This window comes from Delphinus delphis, chromosome X (genome assembly GCF_949987515.2).
Source record: "Delphinus delphis chromosome X, mDelDel1.2, whole genome shotgun sequence".
Taxonomy (NCBI): Eukaryota; Metazoa; Chordata; class Mammalia; order Artiodactyla; family Delphinidae; genus Delphinus; species Delphinus delphis.
This window is the reverse complement of record NC_082704.1, coordinates 79756791-79784621: the sequence shown is the minus strand read 5'-3', so window position 1 is coordinate 79784621 and position 27831 is coordinate 79756791. Positions and strand designations below refer to the sequence as shown.

At 36.2% G+C, this 27831-nt stretch overlaps 1 protein-coding gene across 3 annotated transcripts in view; it reads left to right on the top strand.

Annotated features, from left to right (window-relative positions):
* KLF8 (KLF transcription factor 8) overlaps window positions 1–27136 on the top strand; it is a 72656-nt gene extending 45520 nt beyond the window's left edge. For 2 of the 3 annotated variants that reach the window (XM_060001588.1, XM_060001587.1), the window contains exons 3-5: window positions 810–915; window positions 1537–1676; window positions 26955–27136. In XM_060001588.1, coding sequence (XP_059857571.1) covers window positions 810–915; window positions 1537–1676; window positions 26955–27136 — 428 coding nt within the window. Of the gene's footprint in view, window positions 1–809; window positions 916–1536; window positions 1677–2562; window positions 2604–26954 lie in introns of those variants that run through there. The other variant, XM_060001589.1, reaches the window with a different exon arrangement.
* The last annotated feature ends 695 nt before the right edge of the window (window positions 27137–27831 follow it).

The window sequence follows — 27831 nt, the reverse complement described above, 5'->3', positions numbered from 1 at the left end:
TATCATAAACACACACATACGCATGCAGAGACACAGACACAGATATATGCTTAAAACGTTTTAGTGAATGATACACAATGTATGGAGGTGACTGCTCTAGCCAAATACTCCCCGTCCCCAACTTTATTGCCACGCTTAAGTTTCTTCTATATAGAAATTTTGAAGCTTTCACTAGATCTAGATGTCTGACCATGTAACTGAGTTTTGTTAGGCGTCAGAAACACCATTGGTTGTCAATAAAGATTTAAGGGCTTCTGCCAACATAGGTGGAAGGGAAGGACATTAACATGTATCAAGCACCTGCTAGACATGCATTATGTGTCTCATCTCAATGACTCATTTCCATTAAGGAACACAAAAGCCAAAGGGGATGTTCTCACCTCTAGCATGAGCCTAGGCATTGATCTGAGGACAGCCAGGGAACTATTTAGAGTTTGATTCAACAAATACAAATTGAACCTGACTTTTCAACAGACACTGTCTTGGGTCCTCGAGATAGGGAGTTGAATCGTACCCAGACCTTATCCTAGGGAAACCCACTATCTTATCTTGCTCACTATCCTAGAGAAGCTCATTCTAGTGACAATGCTCCACACTACCCTTCCCTCAAAGAAATTTCTTTATCCCGCTCTGCTAAAATTTTAAATTCTCTTCTTTTCCTTCCATACAAATATACTTCTTCCATCTTTGCTTTTTCTTTATTTCTCTATCTTGCTGCTACTTTTCATTGTGGGCCAAACTGGGAATCCTGAAAATGATTAGAGGTTCATATATTTGTAGCCCACACTGCTCCTTTTCTTTGCTTTTAGTTAAAGTTGATCCCACCTCCATGTCTCCATTGGAGATCCCAAGTGACAGTGAGGAGAGTGCAATTGAGAGTGGATCCTCAGCCTTACAGGGTATTCAGGTACAAGAGTAAGTACTTTTATCTTTACTTCAGGTCTGTCTCTGTGTATATATGTGTGTGTCTGTGGTAAAAGTGGAACAAATTCTCAGACACAATAGTAAGAATTCGAGGACAACAAAATATAAGTAAACTGCCTTTTCAGCAAAGGTATGAGCTTGTATGCACACATGTGCATGGACATGGATGTTATGACACAGTAATGTTTTAATTGTAGATCATCAATTTTTACCCTTGGAAAATATACAAATTTCCTATAAAGTACAGTTGCATTCTGTTTGTCTCTGTAAGTTTAAAGCAACCTTATCATTGGCTTGTCTTTTAGCAACCATGTTGGATGAAAAATACATTTCTTTAAACCTAAGAATGAAGCTTATTAAAGTGAAATGCTCATATTGCTTGGGAACAGAAACCACCCAAAGAAACATTACCACCTTCTGGGACCTGCATTTACTGAGCAGAATGGCTTAGTTGAGGGAATTGCTTGAACTATTTCAATTATTGGGGGGGGGCTGGTATTAAATTTGCATAAATTAAATGCATGTATGAGGTGATCCCATTATATGTAAGTCCATTTATTTAGCCTCCACTTTAAAATCACTATTTGGCCTTATCTCTCTTTCTTTGCTCAGGCCAGCAGCAATGAGCCAAATGCAGGGAGAAGAGTCCCTTGACTTGAAGAGAAGACGGATTCACCAGTGTGACTTTGCGGGATGCAGCAAAGTGTACACAAAAAGCTCTCACCTGAAAGCCCACCGAAGAATCCATACAGGTCTGCCCACCTCCACTCTACCCCCAACACACACACACACACACACACACACACACACACACACACACACAGTCTCTGAGAGACAGGAAGAGAAGAAAGTCTTGAAACAAAGGTTGATCTAGTTATACTCATGGGCACAGGTTCCATTCATGGCTTTTACCCCTATGTCTTGTTTCTACTCTACGGTAGCTTTCATGAAACCAGCCTAAGAAAACACTAAACCTGGTGTCTTCTGAATAGTTATCATTCCCATTGAGCACCTGTAGGTCTTTCTAATTGGGAAGTCATAACATTTATAAGAAGATTAAGGCAGATAAGACTCCCTCCCTTGCTACCAGAGCCCTACAAGTTTTATTGAGTATTGAAAAGTACAGTGAAATTAAAGCAGGCTTTTGGAGCTCAGCATCATTTACCAACCTATAACATATCTTTGTTCTCATTAGAAATGAAAGGTGGACATTAGAAAGAATAAGTAAAGCAGACCTGGGGGCTGAGGGGGGTGCTGAGGGAGTGAGCAAATTGCCCCATCTGAAGGAGAACTATCACTCAACTCCAAATAAGTATTACCAAATCTCCCAAATTAAAACGAGTCATGATTGATTTTTTTTTTTTTTTTGTGGTACGTGGGCCTCTCAATGTTGTGGTCTCTCCCATTGTGGAGCACAGGCTCCGGACGCGCAGGGTCAGCGGCCATGGCTCATGGGCCCAGCCAGTCCGTGACATGTGGTATCTTCCTGGACCGGGGCACGAACCCGCATCCCCTGCATCGGCAGGCGGACTCTCAACCACTGTGCCACCGGGGAAACCCAAGAATCATGATTTTTATGTGAAACATCCTAGATTTTGAATGTTGTCATGTAATTAAACAAATTTTATAACACCATAGATTCAAAGAAACCTGCCTATGGGCCAGAAATAGCTTTTTAGTCATCAGTTTGTACCCTCTCCTTGAAGACTTCTCACCCCCAATCATCTCCAGCTCAGAAGTGAGATTTGGACACCCTGGACTAGGAAGGGGACCTCTTTTCTTGTAAACATATACTGTATTAGAGTTTGTATAGAACCCAACCTTGGTATGCAACCTGGGTATACTTTTTTTCTATTACTGGTATCCCACAGGTTCTTTGGAACTGAGACAGCTGAAGAAATGCCTGCTTTATTGCACTCTAAAGATTGGGGTTCATTGCGAGGGGTTCCAGAGAGTGATATCCTTGTCTCTGGTAGATATTCTCAGCAGAGAGCCATGAGGCTCTAGCTTATCTGGATACCACCTCTAGTATGCAATGCAGCCCTTCATCTCCTTTGAGCATACAATCATGCAAAGCAGAAAGTACAGATACAACAATTTCCATTTAACATACAGTTAAGCCCCAGTTTTTAATAACAGCATCACCCATTCACTCAGGCTCAAAATTAATGATTGATTCTTAACATTCTCTGTGCCCCCAGTTATGTGTTTCTAAACTTCTATTATTTCTTTCTTCAAATAGCTCATTTATTGAGGATGTAAACATAATAGCCAAGAGCATACACTGTGAAACTACACTGCCTGAATTTGACATCCCAGTCTATCACTCATTAGCTGAAAGTTACTTCACCTTTCTTTGCCTCAGTTTCCTTATCTGGGAATATTAATAGTTTAAACACTTAGAATACTGTCTGACATATAGTAAACTCTCAATATATGTGAGCTATTATTTGTATCCTTTCAATTCCAGTCTCACTTCCACACAGTTAGGCTTTTTGTCTTAATTTATTCTTTTTCTCCTCCAACTTTATAGTTGAAAATTAAAATTGTTCATATTCAAGATGTAAAAATGGGTAATTTGATATGTATACATTCTGAAATATTCACCACAAACAAACTGATTAACCCGTCCATCACCTCACAAAGTTACCTTGTGTGTGTGTGTGTGTGTGTGTGTCTCATGAGAACACCTAAGATACACCCTCTTAGCAAATTTCAAGTATACAATATTGTTAACTACAGTCACATTGTTGTACATTAGACTTCTAGGACTTATTTATCTTGCAGAACTGAAATTTGTACCCACCATTCCTCTTCCCGTTGGTAACCACTAGTTTATTCTCTATATCTGTGATTCTCTTTCTGTTTTGTTATATTTATTCATTTGTTTTCTTCTTTTAGATTCTACATGTAAGTGAAAACTTATACTTGTCTTTGTCTGACTTATTTCACTAAGCATAATACTGTCCAGGTCCATCCACTTTGTTTCAAATGGCAAGATTTTATTTTTTTATGGCTGAGTAATATTCCAGTGTGTGTGTGTGTGTGTGTGTGTGTGTGTGTGTGTGTGTGTGTGTGGTGTGTGTGTGTGTGTGTGTGTGTGTGTGTGTGTACCACATCTTTTTTTATTGACGTATAGTTGATTTACAATATTATATCATTCTCAGGTATAAAGCATAGTGATTTAGTATTTTTGCAGATTATACTCCATTATAAATTATTACAAGATAATGGCTATAATTTCCTGTGCTATACAATATATCCTTGTTGCTTATCTATTTTATAATAGTAGTTTATATCTCTTCATCTCATTCTCCTAATTTACCCCTTCCCCGCTTCCTTTTCTGCTTTGGTAACCACAAGTTTGTGTTCTACACGTGTGAGTCTGTTTCTATTTTGCATATACATTCATTTATATTATTTTTTAGATTCCACATGTAAGTGATATCATAAAATATGTCTTTCTCTGTTTGACTTATTTCACTAAACATAATACTCTTTAGGGTCGTCCAAGCTGCTGCAAATGGCAGAATTTCATTCTTTTTTATGCCTAGTAATATTTCATTGAGTATATATATATACTTCTCTATCCATTCTTCTGTTGATGGACACTTAGGTTGCTTCCATATTTTGGTTATTGTAAATAATGCTGCTATGAACGTTGGGGTGCTATTCCAATGTTGAAAATACTAGTCTTTTCAAACTAGCATTTTCATTTTCTTCAGATATATACCCAGAAGTGGAATTGCTTGGATCATATGGTAGTTCTATTTATGTTTTTTGAGAAACCTCCATATTGTTTTCCATAATGGTTACACCAATTTACATTCCCACCAAAAGTGTACTAGGGTTTCTTTTTCTCCACATTTTATCCAACATTTGTTATTTGTAGACATTTTGATATTAGCCATTCTGAAGGGTGTGAGGTGATACCTCTTTGTGGTTTTGATTTGCATTTCCCTGATGTTTAGTGATGTTGAGCATTTTTTTCATGTGCCTGTTGGCCATGTATATGTCTTTAGAAAAATGTGTCTGCAGGTCTTCTACCCATTTTTTCATTAGGTTCTTCTTTTTTTATATGAAGTTTTCATGATATATATATATATATATATATATATGATTTTACACCTTATTGGACATACTGTTTGAAGATATTTTCTCCCATTCAGTAGGTTGCCTTTTCATTTTGTAGATGGTTTCCTTGGCTGTGCAAAAGCTGTTAAGTTTAATTAGGTCCCATCTATTTATTTTTGTTTTGTTTCCTTTGCCTGGGGAGACAGATCCAAAAAAAATATTGCTACAAATTATGTCAAAGAGTGTCCCCCATATGCTTTCTTCTAGACATTTTATGGTTTATGATATTAAATTTAGGTCTTTAATATATTTTGATTTTATTTTTATATGGTGTTAGAAAATGCTTTATTTCATTCTTTTATATGTAGCTGTCCAGTTTTCCCAGCACCACTTACTGAAGAGACTGTCTTTTCCTCATTGTACATTTTTGTGCCCTTTGTCATGGATTAATTGGCTATATGTATATGGGTTAATTTCTGGGCTCTCTGTTCTGTTCCACTGATATATGTGTCTGTTTTTGTGCCAGTACCAATCTGTTTGGATTACTGTAGCTTTGTAGTATAGTCTAAAGTCAGGGAGCATGACACTTTCAGTTTCGTTCTTTTTTTCTGATGATTGCTTTTGCTATTCAGGGTCTTTTGTGGTTCCATATAAATTTTAGGATTACTAGTTCTAGATCAGTGAAAAATGTCATGGGTATTTGGATAGGGATTACATTAAATCTGTAGATTGCTTTGGGTGGTATGGATATTTTAACAATATTAATTCTTCAAATCCAAGAACATGGAATATATTTCCATTTTTTGTATTATTTTCAAATTTCTTTATCAGTGTTTTATAGTTTTAGAGTATAGGTCTTTCATCTCCTTGGTTAAGTTTATTCCTAGGTATTTTATTCTTTTTGATGTGATTGTAAATGGGATGGTTTCCTTAATTTACATTTCTTCTAGTTCATTATTAGTGTATAGAAAATCTACAGATTTCTGTATATTAATCTTGTATCCTGTAACTTTACTGAAATCATTTATCAGTTCTAATAGCTTTTTGTTATAAACCTCAGGTTTTCTATGTCATCTGCAAATAGTGACAGTTTTACTTCCTCCCTTCCAATTTGGATGCCTTTTACTTCTTTTTCTTGTTTAACTTCTCTAACATGAATTTCCAATACTATGTTGAGCAAAAGTGGCAATAATGGGCATCCTAGTCTTGTTCTTTGTATTAGAGCAGGGGTCCCCACCCCCGGGCCAATGACTGGTACTGGTCTGTGGCCTGTTAGGAACCAAACTGCACAGCAGAAGGCGAGCAGTGGGCAAGCGAGTGAAACTTCATCTGTATTTACAGCTGCTCCCCATCACTTGCATTACTGCCTGAGCTCCTTCTCCTGTCATATCAGTGGTGGCCTTAGAGTCTCATAGGAGCACAAACCCTACTGTGAACTGTGCATACAAGGGATCTAGGTTGCACACTCCTTATGAGAATCTAATGCCTGATGATCTGAGGTAGAGCTGAGGAAATGATGCTAGTGCTGGGGAGTGGCTGCAAATACAGATTATCATTAGCAGAATGGTTTGACTGCACAGAGACCATAATAAATCAATTGCTTGCAGACTCATATCAAAACTCTATCAATGAGTGGCAAGTGAAAACAAGCTCAGGGCTCCTACTGATTCTGCATTATGGTGAGTTGTATAATTATTTCATTATATATTACAATGTTATAATAATAGAAATAAAGTGCACAATAAATGTAATGCACTTGAATCATCCCGAAACCATCTCCACCACCCCAGTCCATGGAAAAGTTGTCTTCCATGAAACTGGTCCCTGGTGCCAAAAAGGTTGGGGACTACTGTATTAGAGAAAAAACTTTCATCTTTTCATCATTGAGTATGATGTTAACTGTAGGCTTGCCTTTATTATGGTGAGGTATATTCCCTCTATGCTCACTTTTTGAGAGTTTTTATTATAAACATGCTGAATTTTGTCAAGTGCTTCTTCAGTGCTTATTGAGATTATCTCATGATTTTTATTCTTCTTTTTGTTAATCTGTTTTGATTGATTTGCAAATATTGAACCATTCTTGCAACCCTGGAATAAGTCCCACTTAACCATAGATCCTTTTTATGTACTGTTGGTTCCTTTTGCTAATATTTTGTTCAGGATTTTTACATATATATTCATCAGAGATATTGGTGCATAATTTTGATTTTATAGTTTCTTTTTCTGGTTTTGGTATCAGGGTAATGGTGGCCTCGTATAATGAATTTGAGAATACTCCATCCTCTATAATTTCTTTGTATGGTTTGAGAAGAATAGGTATTAACTCTTCTTTATTTTTTAAAAATTTATTTTACTTATTTTATTGTTGGCTGCATTGGGTCTTCATTGATTGCGTGAGGGCTTTCTCTAATTGCAGCGAGCAGGAGCTACTCTTCATTGTGGTGCACGGGCTTCTCATTGCAGTGGCTTCTCTTGTTGCAGAGCATGGGCTGTAGGCACATGGGCTTCAGTAGTTGCAGCACATGGGCTTAGGAGTTGTGGCTCACGGGCTCTAGAGTGCAGGCTGAGTAGTTGTGATGCATGGGCTTAGTTGCTCTGTGGCATGTGGGATCTTCCCGGACCAGGGTTCAAACCTATGCCCCCTATGTTGGCAGGCAGATTCTTAACCACTGCACCACCAGGGTAACTCTAACTCTTCTTTAAATGTTTGGTAGAATTTCCCTTTGAATTCAACAGACCTTGAAATTTTGTTTGCTGGGAATTTTTTTTGTTTTTTTGGTAACAAATTTAATTTCACTACTAGTGATCATTCTGACTAGGTTGTCTATTGCTTTCTAGTTCAGTTTTGGAAGGTTGTATGTTTCTAGAAATTTGTCCATTTCTTCTAGGTTTTCCATTTTGTTGACATATAACTATTGATAGTTTTCTCTTTTAATTTTTTTATCTCTGTGTAATTCATTGTTATTTCCTCCTCTTTCATTTGTTTTGTTTATTTGTATCCTCTCTCTTTTCTTTTTGATGAGGCTACATAAAGATTGATCAATTTTGTTTATCTTCTCAAAAAAACTAGGTCTTAGTTTCATTGACCATTTCTATTGTTTTGTTTTTGTTTGATCTCCATGTTATTTATTTCCTTGCTAATCTTTATGATTTCCTTTCTTCTGCTGACTTTGGGCTTTCTTTGTTCATCTTTTTCTAATTCTTTTAGATGGAAGTTTAGATTGTTTTTTTGAGATTTTTCTTGTTTCTTCTGGTAGGCCTGTATTGACAAAACTTCCCTCTTAGAACTGCTTTTGCTGCATCCCATAGATTTTGGAAACTTGTGTTTCCATTTTCATCTACCTGGAGGTATTTTCTGATTTCCTCCTTGATTTCTTCATTGAACCATTGGTTTTTGTAGAAGCCTGTTGTTTGGTCTCCATGTGTTCGTGCTTTTCCTATTTTTCTTCTTGTAATTGATTTCTAGTTTTATACCATTGTTGTTGGGAAAAAGTACATGATATTATTTCTATCTTCTTAAATTTATTGAGGCTTCTTTTGTGGCCTAACATGTGATCTATCCTGGAGAATGTTCCATGTGCACTTGAAAAAAATGTGTATTTTGCTATTTTGTGATCAAATGTCCTATAGATATCTATTAAGTCCAACTGGACTATTGTGTCATTTAAGACCACTGTTGCCTTATTGATTTTCTGTACAAATGGTCTGTCAATTGCTATAAGTGGAGTGTTAAAGTTCCCTACTATTATTGAATTATTGTCATTTTGTTTTATGTATTTAGGTGCTCCCATATTGGGTTCTTATATGTTAACAAAATATCATCTTCTTGTATTGATTCCTTTATCATTATATAATGCCTTTGTTTGTCTTTGGTTATGGCCTTTGTTTTAAAGTCTATTTTGTCTTTGAGTATTGTTACCTCTACTTTCATATTTATTTCATTTGTATGAAATATTTTTCCAACCCCTCAGTTTCCTTCTGTGTGTGTGTTTAACTCTGAAGTGAGTCTCTTGTAAGCAACATACACATGGGTCTTGTTTTGGTATTCAGTCACCATATTTTTTTATTGGAGCATTTAGTCCATTGACATCTGAAGTAGTTATTGATAGGTATGTACTTATTCCCATCTTATTACTTGTTTTCTGATTGTTTTTGTAGTTCTTCTCTGTTCATTTCTTCTTCTGTTTTTCTTCCCTTGTGGTTTGATGATTTTTTTTAAAGTAGTATTATTGTATTCCCTTATTTTTATTTTTTGGGTCTCTACATAGGTTTTCGATTTGTGGTTAGCATGGGGTTCATATATGTTGATCTATAACTATATCTACTCTTTTAAACCCGTAGTCGTTTAAGTTCAAACACATTCTAAAAAATCCACATTTTTTACTTCCCTCCCCAATGTTTTGTTTTTTTTGACATCATATTTTACATCTTCATGTTTATCTCTTAACTGTTTATGTGGTTATAGTCGCTTTTATAATATGTTGTCTTTTTAATCTTTGTACTGGCTTACTTAATTGGTTGATCTTCAATCCTTACTATATATTTGCCTTTCCTGGTGGGATTTTCCCTTTACAATAGATTCTTACTTCTTTTCCACTTAGAGAAGACCCTTTAACATTTCTTTTATGGTAGGTTTAGTATTGATGAACTCTTTTAGTTTTTTCTTGTCTGAGAAGTTCTTTATCTCTCTGATTCTGAATGATAATCTTGCTGGGTAGAGTATCATAGGTTGCAGGGTTTTTTTTCCCCTTTCAACCCTTTGAATATATTATACCATTCCCTTCTTGCCTACAAAGTTTCTGCAGAGAAATTAGCTGATAGTCTTATGGATGTTCCCTTGTATATGACTTTGTTTTTCTATTGATTCCTATATAATTGTGTCTTTAACTTTTGTTATTTGTAAAAATATGGTATATCTTGGTGTAGATCTGTTTGGGTTAATCTAGTTTGGTACCCTCTGTGCTTCCTGTACTTGTATATCTGTTTCCATCTTTAAGTTTGGGAAGTTTTCAGCCATAATTTACTCAAATACATCTTCAATCCCCTTCTCTCTCTCTTCTTCTGAGACCCCTATAATGTGAATGTTGGTACGCTTAATGTTATCCCAGATATCTTATACTGCTTTTATTTTTAAATTGGTTTTTCTTTTTGCTGTTCTGATTGGGTGATTTCCAGTATTCTACCTTCCATATCACTTATGTGTTCTTATGCATCACTTAATTTGCTATTCATTCCTTCTAGTGTGTATTTTATTTCACTTATTTAATTCTTCATTTCTTAATGGGGCTTTTTAAACGTTTTCTACTTGTTAAAATTTTTACTGTGTTCATCTATAATCTTCCTTAATTTACTTAACATTTTTGTTACCAATGCTTTGAATTCTTTATTTGTCAAATTGTTTATTTCTGTTTCATTATTCATTTTCTTCAGGTATATTCTCTTGCTCTTTTCATTGAGAGCAGTTCCTCTGCCTTTTCATTTTGCTTAAATTTCTCTGTCTCTATTAATTTAGGTGAAACAGTTACCTATTACTTTCTTGAAGGGGTGTTCTTATGTGGGAGTGCCCTGTACAGAATGTGTGTGCCCAATGCCTTTGCTTGGAGAGCTGGATTTGATGTGGATGCAAGTCATTTCTTTCCCCAGGGTGTGCTGGCAGCTATCACTTTGGTGGGGCTGGAGATGGAGAAGCTAGAGATGGAGCTGGCTGTGAGGTGGAACTTCCCCTCTGCTCAGTAGCCATCATGGCCCTATCAGAGGTGGGGTCTGATCCCATGTTGCTGGAGCAGAAGCTCTGAGGGTCAGGCCTGAGCTGTCTCTGTTTAAGTGTGTGTTTTCCCTTCTCCCAGGATTCGGGTCCTTGCCCCAGAGTGGCAGAGTGCTGAAGCAATGTGACTCTGTGCAAGCTCTAGGCTCATGTCAGCTACAGACAGAGGATGAAGCTATCTCCATTTTACTGCCTGTGGAGGCACCCACAATTGTTTTCCTTGCTTGGCTCAGACACAGCATTGGATGGAAGTCCCCTTTGTCCCTCACAGCTGATTTAGTCCCTAGCTTCTGCTGCACCCACCCAGTTCTGGAATCATAATGCAGGGCAGGTGGGAGTCCTGTGGGGATTCTCAGCATATACAGGGCATGAGCTGTGGTAGAGTGGCCACTGTCAGAGTTTTGGGCTACATCTGATGCACTGCTTGAGTAAGAACTAACAATAGCTACCACCACTCTACCCAGGCTCTCCTCTGGGAATCAGTATCCTCTGCATTCTACAGCCAAGTCTTCTTCCTGGTCATGGCAACCCTAGATCCAGTGTGGCACTGTGGCAAGAAGTGAGCAGGCCAAAGCATTTGCTGGGCTCAGGCTGGGATGCATTCAGAGAAGGCCATGGAAATCTGGCAATCATTAGATCAGTCTTCTCTCCATCCTGCCTCAGAGGCAAGCCAACATACACACGTGCTTATCACTAGTGAAGTCCAGGCTTCCCACAGCCCTCCTGTTAGTCCAATCATTCCTCCAACCAACCAAGTGAGCTCATCTCTCCCGCTCAGGAGTCCAGGACTTGGGTGCCCAATCTGTGGCTCTCATGGCTCATTTCCAAGGGCTGGTGTCTGCCTGTGCATTCTCCCCTTCCTTCTGAGGCCCTTCCCAGGGGCACAGATCCTGACCCAATCACTTTTCTTTCCTTCCTACCACATTACATGTGGATCTTTCTAACAGCCTTGGTTGTATACGAGTCTTTCTGCCAGTTTTCAGCTAGCTTTCTGTGTGACTTGTTCCATGTATAGTTGAATTTTTGCTGTGTTCATGGGGAAGATGAGCTCGATGTCCTCTTACTCCTCCATCTTGATCAATCCCCCTCTTGCTGCATTTAGAATTCTCTCTTTGTGTTTAATTTTTGCCATTTTCATTATGAAATGTCTTGGTATGGGTCTCTTTGCATTCATCTTGTTTAGGACTCTCTGTGCTTTCTGCACCTGGATATCTGTTTCCTTCTTCACATTTGGGAAGTTTTCAGCTGCAATTTCATCAAATTCATTTTTGACACTTTCTCTCTCTTTTCCCCTTCTGGAATCCCTATAATGTGAATGTTAGAACATTTGATATTGTCTCAAAGGTCCCTTAAACTACCATAATTTTTTAAATCGTTTTTCTTTTTGCTGTCCTGATTGGGTGATATCCATTATTCTACCTTGCAGATCACTTATGCATTTTTCTGTATCACCTAGTCTTCTGTTATTTTTTTCTAGTGAATTTTTAATTTCAGTTATTATATTCTTCAGTCCTGACTGTTTTTTAAAATATTTTCTAGTTTCTAGTGAAATTCTAAAGTGTTCAACTGTTCTTTTTGCAAGTTCATTTAGCATTTTATTAGTAATGCTTTGAACACTACTTCTGATAATTTATTATTATTATTTTTTAAATAAAGCAGTGTGTACATGTCAATCCCAAACTCCTTAAATATCCCTCCCTGCTACCTTTCCCCATTGACAACCAAAAATTCATTCTCTAAATCTGTGAGTCTGTTCCTGTTTTGTAAATAAGTTCATCTGTATCATTTTTTTATTCTGCATATAAGTGATGTAATATAATATTTGTCTTTCTCTGACTTACTTCACTTAGTGTGATAATCTCCAGGTCTATCCATGTTGCTACATTATTTTATTATTTTTAATGGCTGAGTAATATTCCATTGCATATATGTACCACATCTTCTTTATCCAGTCCTCTTTTGAAAGACATTTAGGTTGCTTCCATGTCATGGCTATTGTAAATACTGCTTCAATGAATATTAGGGTGCATGTATCTTTTTGAATTATGGTATTCTCTGGGTATATGCCCAGGAGTGGGATTGCTGGGTCATATGGTAGTTTTATTTTTAGTTTTTTAAGGAATCTCCGTACTGTTCTCATAGTTGCTGTACCAATTTACATTCCCACCAACAGTGTAGGAGGCTTATATTTTCTCCACATCTTCTCCAGCCTTTATTGTTTGTAGATTTTTTGATGATGGCCATTCTGAATGGTGTGAGTTGATACCTCATTATAGTTTTGATTTGCATTTCTTTAATAATTGCTGATGTTGAGCATCTTTTTTAACGTACATTTTGGCCATTTGTATGTCTTCTTTAGAGAAATGTCTATTTAGATCTTCTGCCCATTTTTTGTTTGGGTTATTTGTTTTTTTGATATTGAGCTCTATGACCTGTTTGTATATTTTGGAGATTAATCTCTTGTCAGTTGTTTCATTTGCAAAAATTTTCTCCCATTCTGTGGGTTGTCTTTTCGGTTTGTTTTTTTTTTTTTAAGTTTCCTTTGCTATGCAAAAGTTTTATGTTAAATTAGATCCCATTTGTTTATTTTTCTTTTTATTTTCATTACTCTAAGAGGTAGATGAAAAAAGGTCATGCAGCAATTTATGTCAAAGAGTGTTCTGCCTATGTTTTCCTCTAAGACTTTTATAGTGTCCAGCCTTTCATTCAGGTCTTTAATCCATTTTGAGTTTATTTTTCTGTATGGTCTTATGGAGTGTTCTAATTTCATTCTTTTACATGTAGCTGTCCAGTTTTCCCAGCACCATTTATTGAAGAGACTATCTTTGCTTCATTGTTGTTTCTTGCCTCCTTTGTTATAGATTAGGTGACCATAGGTTCATGGGTTTATCTCTTGGCTTTATATCCTATTCCCTTGATCTATATTACTGTTTTTGCACCAATACCATACTGTCGTGATTACTGTAGCTTTGTAGTATAGTCTGAAGACAGGGAGCTGGATTCCTCCAGATCTGTTTTTCTTTCTCAAGATTGCTTTGGCTATTTGTGCTCTTTTGTGTTTCCATACAAACTGTAAACTTTTTTGTTCTAATTCTGTGAAAAATGCCCTTGGTAATTTACAAGGAATTGCACTGAATCTGTAGATTGCTTTGAGTAGTATAGTCATTTTAACAAACAATATTGACTCTTCCAATCCAAGAATATCTTATATATCTCCATCTGTTTGTGCCATCTTTGATTTCTTTCATCAGTATCTTATAGTTTTCTGAGGACAGGTCTTTTGTCTCCTTAGGTAGGTTTATTCCTAGGTATTTTATTCTTTTTGCTCTAATGGTAAATGGGATTGTTTTCTTAATTTCTCTTTTTGATCTTTCATTGTTAGTGTATAGGGATGCAAGAGATTTTTGTGTATCAATTTTGTAACCTGCAACTTTACCAAATTCATTGATTAGCTCTAGAAGTTTTCTGGTGGCATCTTTAGGATTTTCCATGTATAGTATCATGTCATCTGCAAACAGTGACATTTTTACTTCTTTTCCAGTTTGGATTCCTTCTATTTATTTTTCTTCTCTGATTTTCATGGCTAGGACTTCCAAAACTATGATGAATAATAATGGTGAGAGTGGACATCCTTGTCTTGTTCTTGGTCTTAGAGGAAATGCTTTCAGCTTTTCACCATTGAGAATGATGTTTGCTATGGGTTTGTCACATATGGCCTTTATTATGTTGAGATAGGTTCCCTCTATGCTCACTTTCTGGATAGTTTTTATCATAAATCGTTGTTGAATTTTGTCAAAAGCTTTTTCTGAATCTATTGAGATGATCATATGGGTTTCATTCATCAGTTTGTTAATATGGTGTATCACATTGATTGTTTTGCATATATTGAAGAATCCTTGCATCTCTGGGATAAATCCCACTTGATCAGGGTGTATGATTCTTTTAATGTGTTGTTGGATTCTGTTTGCTTGTATTTTTTTGAGGATTTTTGCATCTATGTTCATCAGTGATACTGGCCTGTAATTTCCTTTTTTTGATATCTTTGTCTGGTTTTGGTATCAGGGTAATATTGGCCTGATAGAATGAGCTGGGGAATGTTCCTTCCTCTGCAATTTTTGGAAGAGTTTGGGAAGGATAAGTGTTTCTTCTCTAAATGTTTGATAGAATTCACCTGTGAAGCCATCTGGTCCTGGACTTTGGTTTGTTGGAATATTTTAAATCACAGTTTCAATTTCATTACTTGTGATTGGTCTGTTCATACTTCCTATTTCTTCCTGGTTCAGTCTTGGAAGGTTTTACCTTTCTAAGAATTTGTCCATTTCTTTCAGGTTGTCCATTTTATAGACATATAGTTGCTTGTAGTAGTATGTTATGATCCTTTGTATTTCTGTGGTGCCAGTAACTTCTCCCTTTTTATTTCCAATTTTATTGATTTAAATTATCTCCCTTTTTTCTTGGTGAGTCTGGATAAAATTTTATCAATTTTGTTTATATTCTCAAAGAACTAGCTTTTAGTTTCATTGATCTTTGCTATTTTCTTTCTCTCTATTTCATTTATTTCTGCTCTGATCTTTATGATTTCTTTCCTTCTAAGTTTGAGTTTCATTTGTTCTTCTTTCTCTAATTGCTTTAGGTGTAAGGTCAGATTGTTTATTTGCGATTTCTCTCGTTTCTTGAGGTAGGGTTGTATTGCTATTAACTTCCCTCTTAGAACTGCTTTTGCTGCATCACATAGGTTTTGGGTCATCATGTTTCCATTGTCATTTGTTTCCAGGTATTTTTTGATTTTTTCTTTGATTTCTTCAGTGATCCATTGGTTATTTAGTAGCATATTGTTTAGCCTCCATGTGTTTGTGTTTTTTAAAGTTTTTTTTTCTGTAATTGAGTTTTAATCTCATATCATTGTGGTTGGAAAAGATGTTTGGTATAATTTCAATTTTCTTAAATTTACCAAGGCTTCATTTGTGACCCAAGGTGTGGTCTATCCTGCAGAATGTTCCACATGCACTTGAGAAGAAAGTGTATTCTGCTGCTTTTGGGTGAAATGTCCTATAAATATCAATTAAGTCTATCTGGTCTAAAGTGTCATTTAAGGCATGTGTTTCCTGATTAATTTTCTGTCTGCATAATCTGTCCATTGGTGTAAGTAGGGTGTTAAAGCCCCCCACTATTATTGTGTTACTGTTGATTTCCCTTTTTATGGTTGTTAGTATTTGCTTTATGTATTGATATTCTGTTACGTTGGGTGCATAAATATATACAAATATTATATCTTCTCCTTGGATTGATCCCTTGATCATTATGTAGTGTCCTTCCTTGTCTCTTGCAACAGCCTTTTTTTAAAGTCTATTTTTTCTGTTATGAGTATTTCTACCCCAGCTTTCTTTTGGTTTCCATTTGCCTGGAATATTTTTTCCATCCCCTCACTTTCAGTCTATATATGTCACTAGGTCTGATGTGGGTCTCTTGTAGATAGCATACATATAACTCTTGCTTTTGTATCCATTCAGCCAGTCTATGTCTCTTGGTTGGAGCATTTAATTTATTTACATTTGAGGTAATTATCAATATGTATGTTCCTATTGCCATTTTCCTAATTGTTTTGGGTTTGTTTTTGTAGGCCTTTTTTCTTCCTTTCCTCTTTTGTTCTGTTCTCTTGTCTTTCTTGCCTAGAGAGGTTCCTTTAGCAATTGTTGTATAGTGCTTTCGTGGTGCTGAATCCTCTTAGCTTTTGCTTGTCTGTAATGCTTTTGATTTCTCCATCGAATGTGAATGAGAGCCTTGCTTGTTAGAGTATTCTTGGTTGTAGGTTTTTTAAACAAATGCCATAAAGAAAGAAAAAGAAAGACACCGTAAATTATAAAGGGATCAATACAAGAAGATAATATTACACTTGTTAAATTTATGCACCCTATATTGGAGCATGTAAATATATAAAATAAATACTAAGGGACATAAAGGGAGAAAGGGATAGTAATACAACCTTAGTAGGGGCCTTTAATAACCACTGATATCAATGGAAATATCATTTAGACAGAAAATTCAATAAGGCACCAGAGGTCCTAAATGACACAGTAGACCAGTTGAACTTAATTTATATCTACAAGACACAATATCCAAAAAACAAAACAAAGCAAAACATCAAAATACACATTCTTTTCAAGTGTGCATGGAATGTTCTCTAAGGTAGACCATATACTAGATAACAAAACAAGCCTCATAAATTTAAGAGGATGGAGATAATTTCAAGCATCATTATGACAACAGCAGTGTGAATCTAGAAATTAAACACAGAAAGAAAAACAGAAACAGAACAAACATGAGGAAAATAAACATGCTACTAAAATAACCAATGGGTCAAAGATGAAATCAAAGAAGAAATCAGAAAATACCTAAAGACAAACAAAAATGAAAACACAACCTTACAAAATTTATGGGATGCAGCAGAAGCAGTTCTAAGAGGCAAGTTCATAGCAATACAGGACCTCCTCAAGAAACAGGAATAATCAAATAAACAACCTAACCTACCACCTAAAAGAATTTCAAAAAAGAAGAACAAACAAAACCAATGGTCAGCAGAAGGAATGAAATAATGAAGATTGGAGGGTAAATAAATAAAATAGATTTTTTAAATAACAGAAAAGGTCAATAAAACCAAGAGCTGTTTTGGGTTTTTTTTTTTTTTTAAGATAAACAGAATCAACAAATTCTAGACAGGCTCACCAAAAAGAAAAGAGAGAGGACCCAAATACATAAAATAAGGAATGAAAGAGGAGAAATATCTGATAACACATCCATAAAAAACATTATAAGAGAATACTATGAAAAGTTATGTACCAAAAAGGTGGACAACCTGGAGGAAATGAACAAGTTTCTAGAAACATACAGCTTGCCAAGAGTGATTCAAAAAGAAACAGATAATATGAACAGACTAATCACTAAAAGTGGAATAGGATTTGTAATTTTAAAAACTCCCTTCAAACAAAAGTCGGGGAACAGAGGACTTCACTGGGGAATTCTATCAAACATACAAAGAAGAGATTATACCTATCCTTCTAAAACTATTCCAAAAAAATTTAAGAGGATGGAACACTCCCAAATTCATTCTATGAAGCCACCAACACCCTGATACCAAAACCAGACACTACAAAAAAGAAAAAGAAAAAGAAAATTACAGGCCAATGTCTTTGAGGAATATTCAGGCAAAAATCCTTAACAAAATACTAGCAAACCAAATACAACAGTGCCTAAAAAGGATCATGCACCATAATCATTCCAGATGACTCAACATTTGCAAATCAATCAGTGTGATACCCCACATTAACAAAAGGAAAGACAAAAAACACATGATCATCTCAATAGAGGCAGAGAAAGCATGTGACAAAATTCAACATCCATTCATGATAAAAACTCATAAAAGTGGGTAAAGGGAGAATGTTTCTCAACATATTAAAAACCATTTATAACAAACTCACAGCCAATGCAATACTCAATGGTGAAAAGCTGAAAGCCTTCAAGCTAAATTCAGGAATAAGACAAGGACGCTGACTCTCACCAATTCTATTCAACATAGTTTTGGAATTTCTAGCCACCACAATCAGACAAGAAAAGGAAATAAAAAGTATCAACTTGGAAAAGAAGAGGTAAAACTGTCACTATTTGCAGATGAAATGATCGTCTATATATATAGAGAACCCTATAGTCTCCACACAAAATCTATTAGAACTAACAAAAGAATTAAGAAAGTTAGCAGGATACAAGATTAATATACAGAAATCTGTTGCATTTCTTTACACTAACAATGAACGAATACCATTTAAAGTCACATCAAAAATCTTTAAGAATAATCTAAACCTAGGAGGTGAAAACTATAAAACATTCATAAAGGAAATTGAAGAGGATTCAAAGAAATGGAAATATAACCCATGCTCTTAGATTAGAAGAATTAATATTGTTAAAATGGCCATACTACCCAAAGCAATCTACAGATTTAATGCAATCTTTCTCAAAGTACCCATGTGACATTTTTCACATAATCCTAAAATAATCCTAAATAATCCTAAATAATCCTAAATAATCCTGAAATTTGTATGGAACTACAGAAAAACAGAATTGGCACAGCAATCCTGAGGAAAATGAATAGAGCTGGAGGTATAGCCCTTCCAGAATTCAGACTATACTAAAAAGCTACAGGAATCCAAACATTGTGGTATTGGCACAAAAACAGACATATAGCTCAGTGGAACAGAATAGAGAGCCCAGCAATAAACCCACACACCTATGGTCAATTAATCTATGACAAAGGAGGCAAGAACGTACAATGGAGAAAAGACAGTCTCTTCAACAAGTGGTGTTGGGAAAGTTGGACAGTTTAATGTAAATCAATGAAATTAGAACACTGCCTCACACCATATACAAAAATAAACTCAAAATGGTTTAAAGACCTAAATATAAGACATGACACCATACAACTCCTAGAGGAGAACATAGGGAAAATATTCTTGGACATAAATCATAGGAATATTTTCTTACATCAGTCTCCCAATGCAAAAGGGAAAAAAGCAAAAATAAGTTGGACCTAATAAAACTTAAACTCTTTTGCACAACAATGAAAATCATAAAGAAAATGAAAAGACAACCTATGGAATTGAAGAAAATATTTGCAAATGATGCAACCAACAATGGGTTAATTTCCAAAATACACAAACATATAACTCAATATTAAAAGAACAAACAACTCAATCAAGAAATGGGCAGAAGACTTAAACAGACATTTCTCCGAAGAAGACATACAGTTGGACATCAGGGACATGAAAAGATGCTCAACATTGCTAATTATTAGAGAAATGCAAATCAAAACCACAATGAGGTATCATCTCACACTAGTCAAAATGGCTATCATCAAAATCTACAAATAGTAAATGTTGGAGAGGGTGTGGAGAAAAGGGAACCCTCTTATATTGTTCGTGGGAATGTAAATTGGTGCAGCCACTGTTGAAAACAGTATGGAGATTCCTTTAAAAACTAAAAGTAAAGCTACTATATGATACAGCAATCCCATTCCTGGTTATATATACAGAAAAGATAAAAACTCTAATTTGAAAAGATACGTGCACCCCATGTTCATAGCAGCACTATTTAAAACAGCCAAGACACGGGAAAAAAAACAGTTACCCATCAACAGAGGATTGGTTTGAGAAGATGTGGTATATATATAATGGAATATTACTCAGCCATAAAAAAGAATGAAATATTGTCATTTCAAGCAACATGGATGGACCTAGAGAATATTATACTTAGTGAAGTAAGTCAGACAAAGACAAATATATGATATCACTTACATGTGGAATCTGAAAAGTAATACAAATGAATCTCTATACAAAATAGAAACAGACTCATAGACATAGAAAACAAACTTATGGTTACCAAAGGGGAAAGGATTATGGGAGGGATAATTTAGATTTATGGGATTAACAGATACAAACTACTATACTTAAAATAGATAAGAAACAAGGATATACTGCATAACATAGGGAGTTATATTCAGTATCTTGTAATAACTTGTAACGGAAAATAATCTGGTAAGAAATACACATGTATAAATATAACTTCAAATATATATATATATTTATTTATATTTACAATGTTGTATTAGTTTCAGGTGTACAGTGAAATGATTCAGTTCATTTTGCTCTACACCTGAAACTAACACAACATTGTAAATCAATTATACTTCAATAAAAGAAGCTTCCCCCCTATGTTTACTTCTGTAATTTTATGGTTTCTGGTTTTACATTTTAGATGTTAATCCATTTTGAGCTTATTTTTGTATATGATATGAGATAAGGGTCCAATTTCATTCTTCTGTATGTGGATATCCAGTTTTTCCAACACCATTCATCAAAGACATTATTCTCTCATTGTTTGTTATAGACACGTTGTTGAAGATCAATTGACTATAGATGCATGTATTTCTATCTGAGCTCTCTATTCCATTGGTCTATATCTCTATTTTCATGTCAGTACTTTACTATTTTGATTACTGTAGCTTTGTAATATATTTTGAAATCAGGACTTGGAATGCCTCCAACCTTATTATTTTTTATCAAAATTGCTTTGGCTATTCAGGGTCTTTTGCAGTTCCACATGAACTTTAGAATTCTTTTTTCTATTACTGTAAAGAACACCATTGGGGTTTTGATAGGAGTCACATTGAATCTGTAGGTCATTTTGAGTTATGGATATCTTAACAATATTAATTTTACCAATCCACGAACATGCGATATCTTTCCAGATGGAAAGATGTCTGTACCTTCTTTAATTTCCTTCATTGGTGTTGTATAATTTTCTGTGTACAAGTCTCTAACCTCATTGGTTAAATTTATTCCTATTTTATTCTTTTTGTAGCTATTTTCAATTGTATTGTTTCCTTCATTTCTGTTTCAGATACTTTGTTGTTTGTGTTTAGAAACATGAGTGATTTTTCTCTTTTGATTTTGTATATTGCAAGTTTACTGAATTCTTTAATTAATTCTAAATCCTTTAATTAGGTCAGTTTTTGTTTGTTTAAAATTTGCTGTTGAAGTAAGTCAGAAAGAGCAAACAAATACTGTATGTTAACACATATATATGGAATCTAAGAAAACAAACAAAAAAAGTCGTGAAGAACATAGGGGTAAGACGGGAATAAAGACACAGACCTACTAGAGAATGGACTTGAGGATAGGGGGAGGGGGAAGGGTAAGCTGTGACAAAGTGAGAGAGTGGCATGGACAGACATACACTACCAAACATAAAATAGATCACTAGTGGGAAGCAACCACATAACACAGGGAGATCAGCTCAGTGGTTTGTGACCACCTAGAGGGGTGGGATAGGGAGGGTGGGAGGGAGGGAGACGCAAGAGGAAAGAGATATGGGAACATATGTGTATGTATAACTGATTCACTTTGTTATAAAGCAGAAACTAACACATCATTGTAAAGGAATTATACTCCAATAAAGATGTTAAAAAAATTGGTGTTGTTTATATATATGATCATATCATCTGCAAATGAAGATAACTTTTTTCTTCCTTTCTGTTTTGGGTGCCTTTCGTTTACTGAAGTGTAGTTGATTTACAATGTTGCATTAATTTCTGTTGTAGAACAAAGTGATTCAGTTATACATACGAATACATTCTTTTTTATATTCTTTTCCATTATGGTTTATCACAGGATATTTAATATAGTTCCCTGTGCTATACAGTAGGACCTTGTTTATCTACTCTATATATAATAGTTTGCATCTGCTAACACTAAACTCCCAATCCATCCCTCCCCCACACTCCCTCCCCTTTGGCCATAAGTCTGATCTCTATGTCTGTGAATCTATTTTTGTTTCACAGATGGGTTCATTTGTGTCACATTTTAGATTCCACATATAAATGATATCGTATGGTATTTGTCTTTCTCTTGCTTACTTCACTTAGTATGATAATCTCCAGGTCCATCCATGTTGCTGTAAATGGCATTATTTCATTCTTTTTCATGGCTGAGTAATATTCCATTGTATATATGTACCACATCTTCTTTATCCATTCATCTGGCTATGGACATTTAGGTTGTTTCCATGTCTTGGCTATCATGAATAGTGCTGCTATGAACATAGGGGTTGCATGTATCTTTTTGAATTTTAGTTTTGTCCAGATATATGCCAAGGAATGGGATTGCTGGATCATATGGCAACTTTCCTTTAAGTTTTTTAAGGAAACTCCATACTGTTTTCCATAGTGGCTGTACCAACTTACATTCCTACCAATAGTGTAGGAGGATTCCCTTTTCTCCACACCCTCTCCACCATTTGTTGTTTGTAGACTTTTTAATGATGGTCATTCTGACCAGTGTGAGGTAGTACCTCATTGTAATTTTTATTTGCATTTCTCTAATAATTAGTGATGTTGAGCATCTTGGGTGACTTTTTTATTTCCTTTTCTTGTATAATGCTATGGCTATGAGTTCCAGTACGATGAAAAAAAGAAAGGGGAAGAGTCAGCTTCCTTACCTTGTGCTGGATCTTAGGACAAAAGCTTTTAGTTTTTTGCTATTGATTGTGATGTTAGTTGTTGTCATGTGTGTCTTGTGTTGAAGTAAGTTCTTATATACCTACTTTGTTGAGCATTTTAATTATGAATGGATACTGAACTTTTTCAAGTGCTTTTACTCCATCTATTAAGATGATCATGCAGATTTTTTCTTAAATTTGTTAATGTGTTTTATCACGTTCATTGATTTAAGTATATCGAACCATCCTTGCATCATCCCAGGGATAAGTCCAACTTGATCATGGTGTATAATCTTTTTTTTTTTTTTTTTGTGGTACATGGGCCTCTCACTGTCGTGGCCTCTCCCATTGCGAAGCACAGGCTCCGGACGCGCAGGCTCAGCGGCCATGGCTTATGGGCCCAGCCGCTCCGCGGCCTGTGGGATCTTCCCGGACCGGGGCACGAACCTGTGTCCCCTGCATCGGCAGGCAGACTCTCAACCACTGCGCCACCAGGGAAGCCCCCTATAGTCTTTTTAATGTACAGTGGAATTCAGTTTGCTAGGATTTTATTGAGGATTTTTGCATGTATATTCATCAAGGATATTGGCCTATAGTTTTCTTATCTTCTGCTTTGTTTGGTTTTGATATCAGGGTGATGCTGTTCTCATGGAATGAGTTTGGAAGTGTTCCTTCCTCTCCCATTTTTTGGAAGATTTAAGGAGAATTAGTATAAATTCTTTGGATGTAGAATTCACTTGTGAAGACCTCTGGTCCTGGGGTTTTCTTTGTTTAGAGATTTTTGATTACTGATTCAATTTCCTTATTTTTTATTGATCTATTCAAGCTTACTATGTTTTAATTCAGTTTTTGTAGGTTATGTTTCTAGGAATTTATCCATTTCTTATAAGTTGTCTAGTTTTTGGCATATAACTGTTTATAATTGTCCCTTATAATCCTTTTTATTTTTGTGGCATCCATTGTAATGTCTCTTCTCTTATTTCTGATTTTATTTACTTCAATCTTCTGTTACATTTATTATTGATTCCTTCATCAAATCAATAAATGATTTGAGTACCAGTATGTGCCAGACAATAGATTACACCAGTAGCCTTGTATTCATTGTAATCCATCTTGCATATCATGGCTAGATCATTTCAACATTCAGATTTGATCAAGTCACTCTCGAGTTCAAAAGGTGTTTAGTGTTGCACACTCCCCCCACCCCCCAACCACTGCCTTCTGGCAGTGGTGTACCAAGAGGGACAGGGCAGTGGGAGATGTCATAGCCAGAAGGAGTATCTTATCATTGACTTACAACTGGAACATGATGATAACAAAGAGCAAACGTTTAGTTTATTTTGTTTTAAAATTCTTTATAGTCAATGCATCCCCCTTATTGCCTATATCTGAGGCAGACTACTCTCACTGCCCCCCTCTTTGGTATGTCACTACATTTCATGCTAAAATCCAAATTCTTTAGTCTGGCCTTTGTAATAGGGACCATCTCATGGAAATTCTGTAAAGATTTTTACAGAATTCAGGATGGCTGATCCCATGCCCCATGCATCATTTATGGTACTTCCTACCGGCCCATGCCCCCAACTGACTGGGTTGCTTTTCACCTACTGTTCTACCCATCTAAACCTACCCATGTTTCAAGCTTAATGCCTTCACACTAGCGCACAGATTATTAAGCCTTGGAACTTATATCATACTTTGTCACATAGCTAATATGTACATTTTTTTTTTTTGCGGTACGCGGGCTTCTCACTGTTGTGGCCTCTCCCGTTGCGGAGCGCAGGCTCCGGACGCGCAGGCTCAGCGGCCATGGCTCATGGGTCCAGCCGCTCCGTGGCATGTGGGATCCTCCTGCACCGGGGCACGAACCTGCGTCCCCTGCATCGGCAGGTGGACTCTCAACCACTGTGCCACTAGGGAAGCCCCTAATATGTACATTTTATATTATTATTTTCCCTATGTATGTTTTGTCCTTCAATATCGATGATGTATTGATGAAGGTCATGAGTTGAGTTGTACCACATGAAGTGCATTAGCACAAACAGGAGCCTGTTCAATGATAATAAAAGGTAACAGCTTTTGCAATAGGAAAAATTGGTCTCCTTGCTGAATTGTGTAATCTGTGTATTCTAGCAATGAGCTCTTATCACCACAGGGTGTCACTGCTTTACAAGTCAAATTTTCTTCATTTGATTGTAGAGAAGATAGAAGTAAGAGAAATTCTTGAGAGATTGCAACAAAATGTATAGCAGTGTTTGGAGGTGTGGAGATGGAATGGAATTATATAGACCAAACTGAAAAATCCCATTTACACACTAAACACCATCTACAGTCTCATTCTCCTTTCCACTGGTATTTTGCTGTGTAGTCTTCCAGATCTTTTGTCTTTGTTTGGGGGTTGTGTGTGTGTGTGAGAGGGAGAGAGAGAAAAACAGAGAGACAGACACAGAGACACAGAGGTAGAGAAGTTTAGAGAACATAAATGGGATCCTACTCTGTGTGTGTGTATGTGTGTGGTGCATAGCCATTCAGTAGCTTTTTCTTTTCATTTTATAACATTTCATTGGCCGTCTTTTGTTCTCACTACATCCAACTCTATCTCATTCTTCTTAGCAGCTAATGCAGCAATTTCTGTATATTGAAATGATCAGTAATTGGCATATTTAATCCTCAAAATAGTTGCCTTGGTATTTTCCACAACTGTGAGTCAGAGTGAATTCCATTCTGTTGCCCATTGTTTGAAAGCTGTACAGTTAATTAGTAAGCACTTAGGAGGATTGATAAGTGTTGAGCAGTAAGTTGAAAAACAGCATATGCAAACAAGATTGCCACCAGAATTTAGAACAACATAAAATAAAATGCTCTGGAGTATTTATAAGGAGAAGAGGAGAAAGAGCCAAAGTAAGAAAGACCATTAAAATACCAATACATTTTGTACAGGTTGGCTAAAACGTTCATTCAAGTTTTTCCATAAGATGTTACAGAAAAACCCAAACGAACTTTTTGGCCAACCCAATACCTACATTATCTCTTATTTATGATTATAAGATTATACATGCTCATCATAGAAGATGGGAAGTAGAGAAGCACATTAAAAAGAAAACAATCGTTACCCTAACCCCATAATCTTAACTTAACCATAGTTAATATTTATTTTTTGCTCATACCGTCTTACCTTTTTACGTTTAAATTTTTATTATAAGATACAGCTACATGATTTTTAAAACATTCCAACAATACAGGAAGGTGAAAAGTAAAAATTCTCTTCTCACCTGATTCTCATCTTCTCTTCTCATTCTCATCCTCACTTTCCAGATATTCACTCACTGTTAATAATTTCTCTCATAATTTATATTTAAGTGTGTTGATATTGCCTTTATTCTGAGTATATAAATATGTGTTATGTGACATATACACCATTATGGGGTTATACTGTGTTAATGTTTTTTATATTACATTTTTTTCATATAGTTTTCTACCCAAAGCATACATATTCCATATATAACCCAGGTGCAACCTGGGGGTACTGAGCAAGCATGTAACTATTTCAAAAAGTTTGACTTGACACTTCTCCTCACCCCATTCCATGCCACTGAGTTTCTGATCTTTTACAGAAAAAGGCCTGTAGTCTTAACTGAAGACCCATTCCAGTGAACCACACATTCTTCCTGTGTGTATAGCTCTATTTTAGACTATTATTTTTGGGGAGCTATTAGAGGAGAAAATACAGTTACTACCGTGTGGTATAGTGGAAAATGTCAAAGATTTGGGTTTTGATCCCAGCTTTATCATTTATTGGCTGTGTTTAAAGGATAAAATGTTTCATACAACCTTGTGAGATATTTTTATCCCTCTTTAGAGATGAAAAAACAGAGATCCAGCCAGGGAGAAGTGACTTATTTAAGGTCACACAACTACTATGTACTAGAGCCAGGATTCAAGCAAAGGCCTGTTTGAGGCACAGCCTATGTGTTTTCCATTCAACCATCGTGGCTTCTCTTTGGGACTTCAGTAAAGGTGAAAGAGAACATGTCTTTAAAGTGATTGCTTAATTTTTTGACTTTATAAAAGGTTATGTACTCTGTTATCTTTTCGGGATCCAAACGTCTCTTATCTGACTCCCTTTGTTTTGTCATATTCCCTTTTTTAGGAGAGAAGCCTTATAAATGCACCTGGGATGGCTGCTCCTGGAAATTTGCTCGCTCAGATGAGCTAACCCGCCATTTCCGCAAGCACACAGGCATCAAGCCTTTCCGGTGCACAGACTGCAATCGTAGCTTTTCTCGCTCTGACCACCTGTCTCTGCACCGCCGGCGCCATGACACCATGTGAGCGGCACAGACTGCACTAGAAGAGCTGCACTGGTCTCTTTCTTGTGTGTGTGTGTGTGTGTGTGTGTGTGTGTGTGTGTGTGTGTGTGTGTGCGCGCGCGCGCAATGGGATCATGACCATCTTTTCCTCTTTGACTCAGCTTGCCTCTGGGATGGGATTGGAACAGTTCACTGAGCCAGGCTGACGAAACTGGAGGAAAATATAGCTGATCTTCCATAGGGACTCTTTATATTCCACGTTCATTTCTCCACTGACCAGTCCCCAGTTTTTTCAACCTCCGCATGGGTTGAATTCCAGTGCGGCACCCATGGTTGCCCCCCTCCCGTCCCTGTTATGAGATAGGACATTTTTCCTACAATAAGAAAACAGGAATCAAATTCAAGGCTGTGAACAAACATACGCTGCTTTTTGTTCTTATTTTCCTCTTGTTTTATAGAATTCTTATCATATTTCTGAATCAGTACATCAAAGTGGTTGGTAGTGTCCTAAATTGACTTTTTTCAAGTTCCTAGACAGAAGAGGGCATAACATTGTAGTTGGCTGGTAAGATTTACAGGGATTTGGGTCCTGAGTATAGGGCACATTCTCAGTGAATAAGCTGAGTCCCATACCAAGCTCCAAGGTTTTGTAAAGCCAATCCTATTTGTTCTTACAGTTTGGTTTTCAGACAGTGCTGGTGCTTCTTGCTTCTTTAG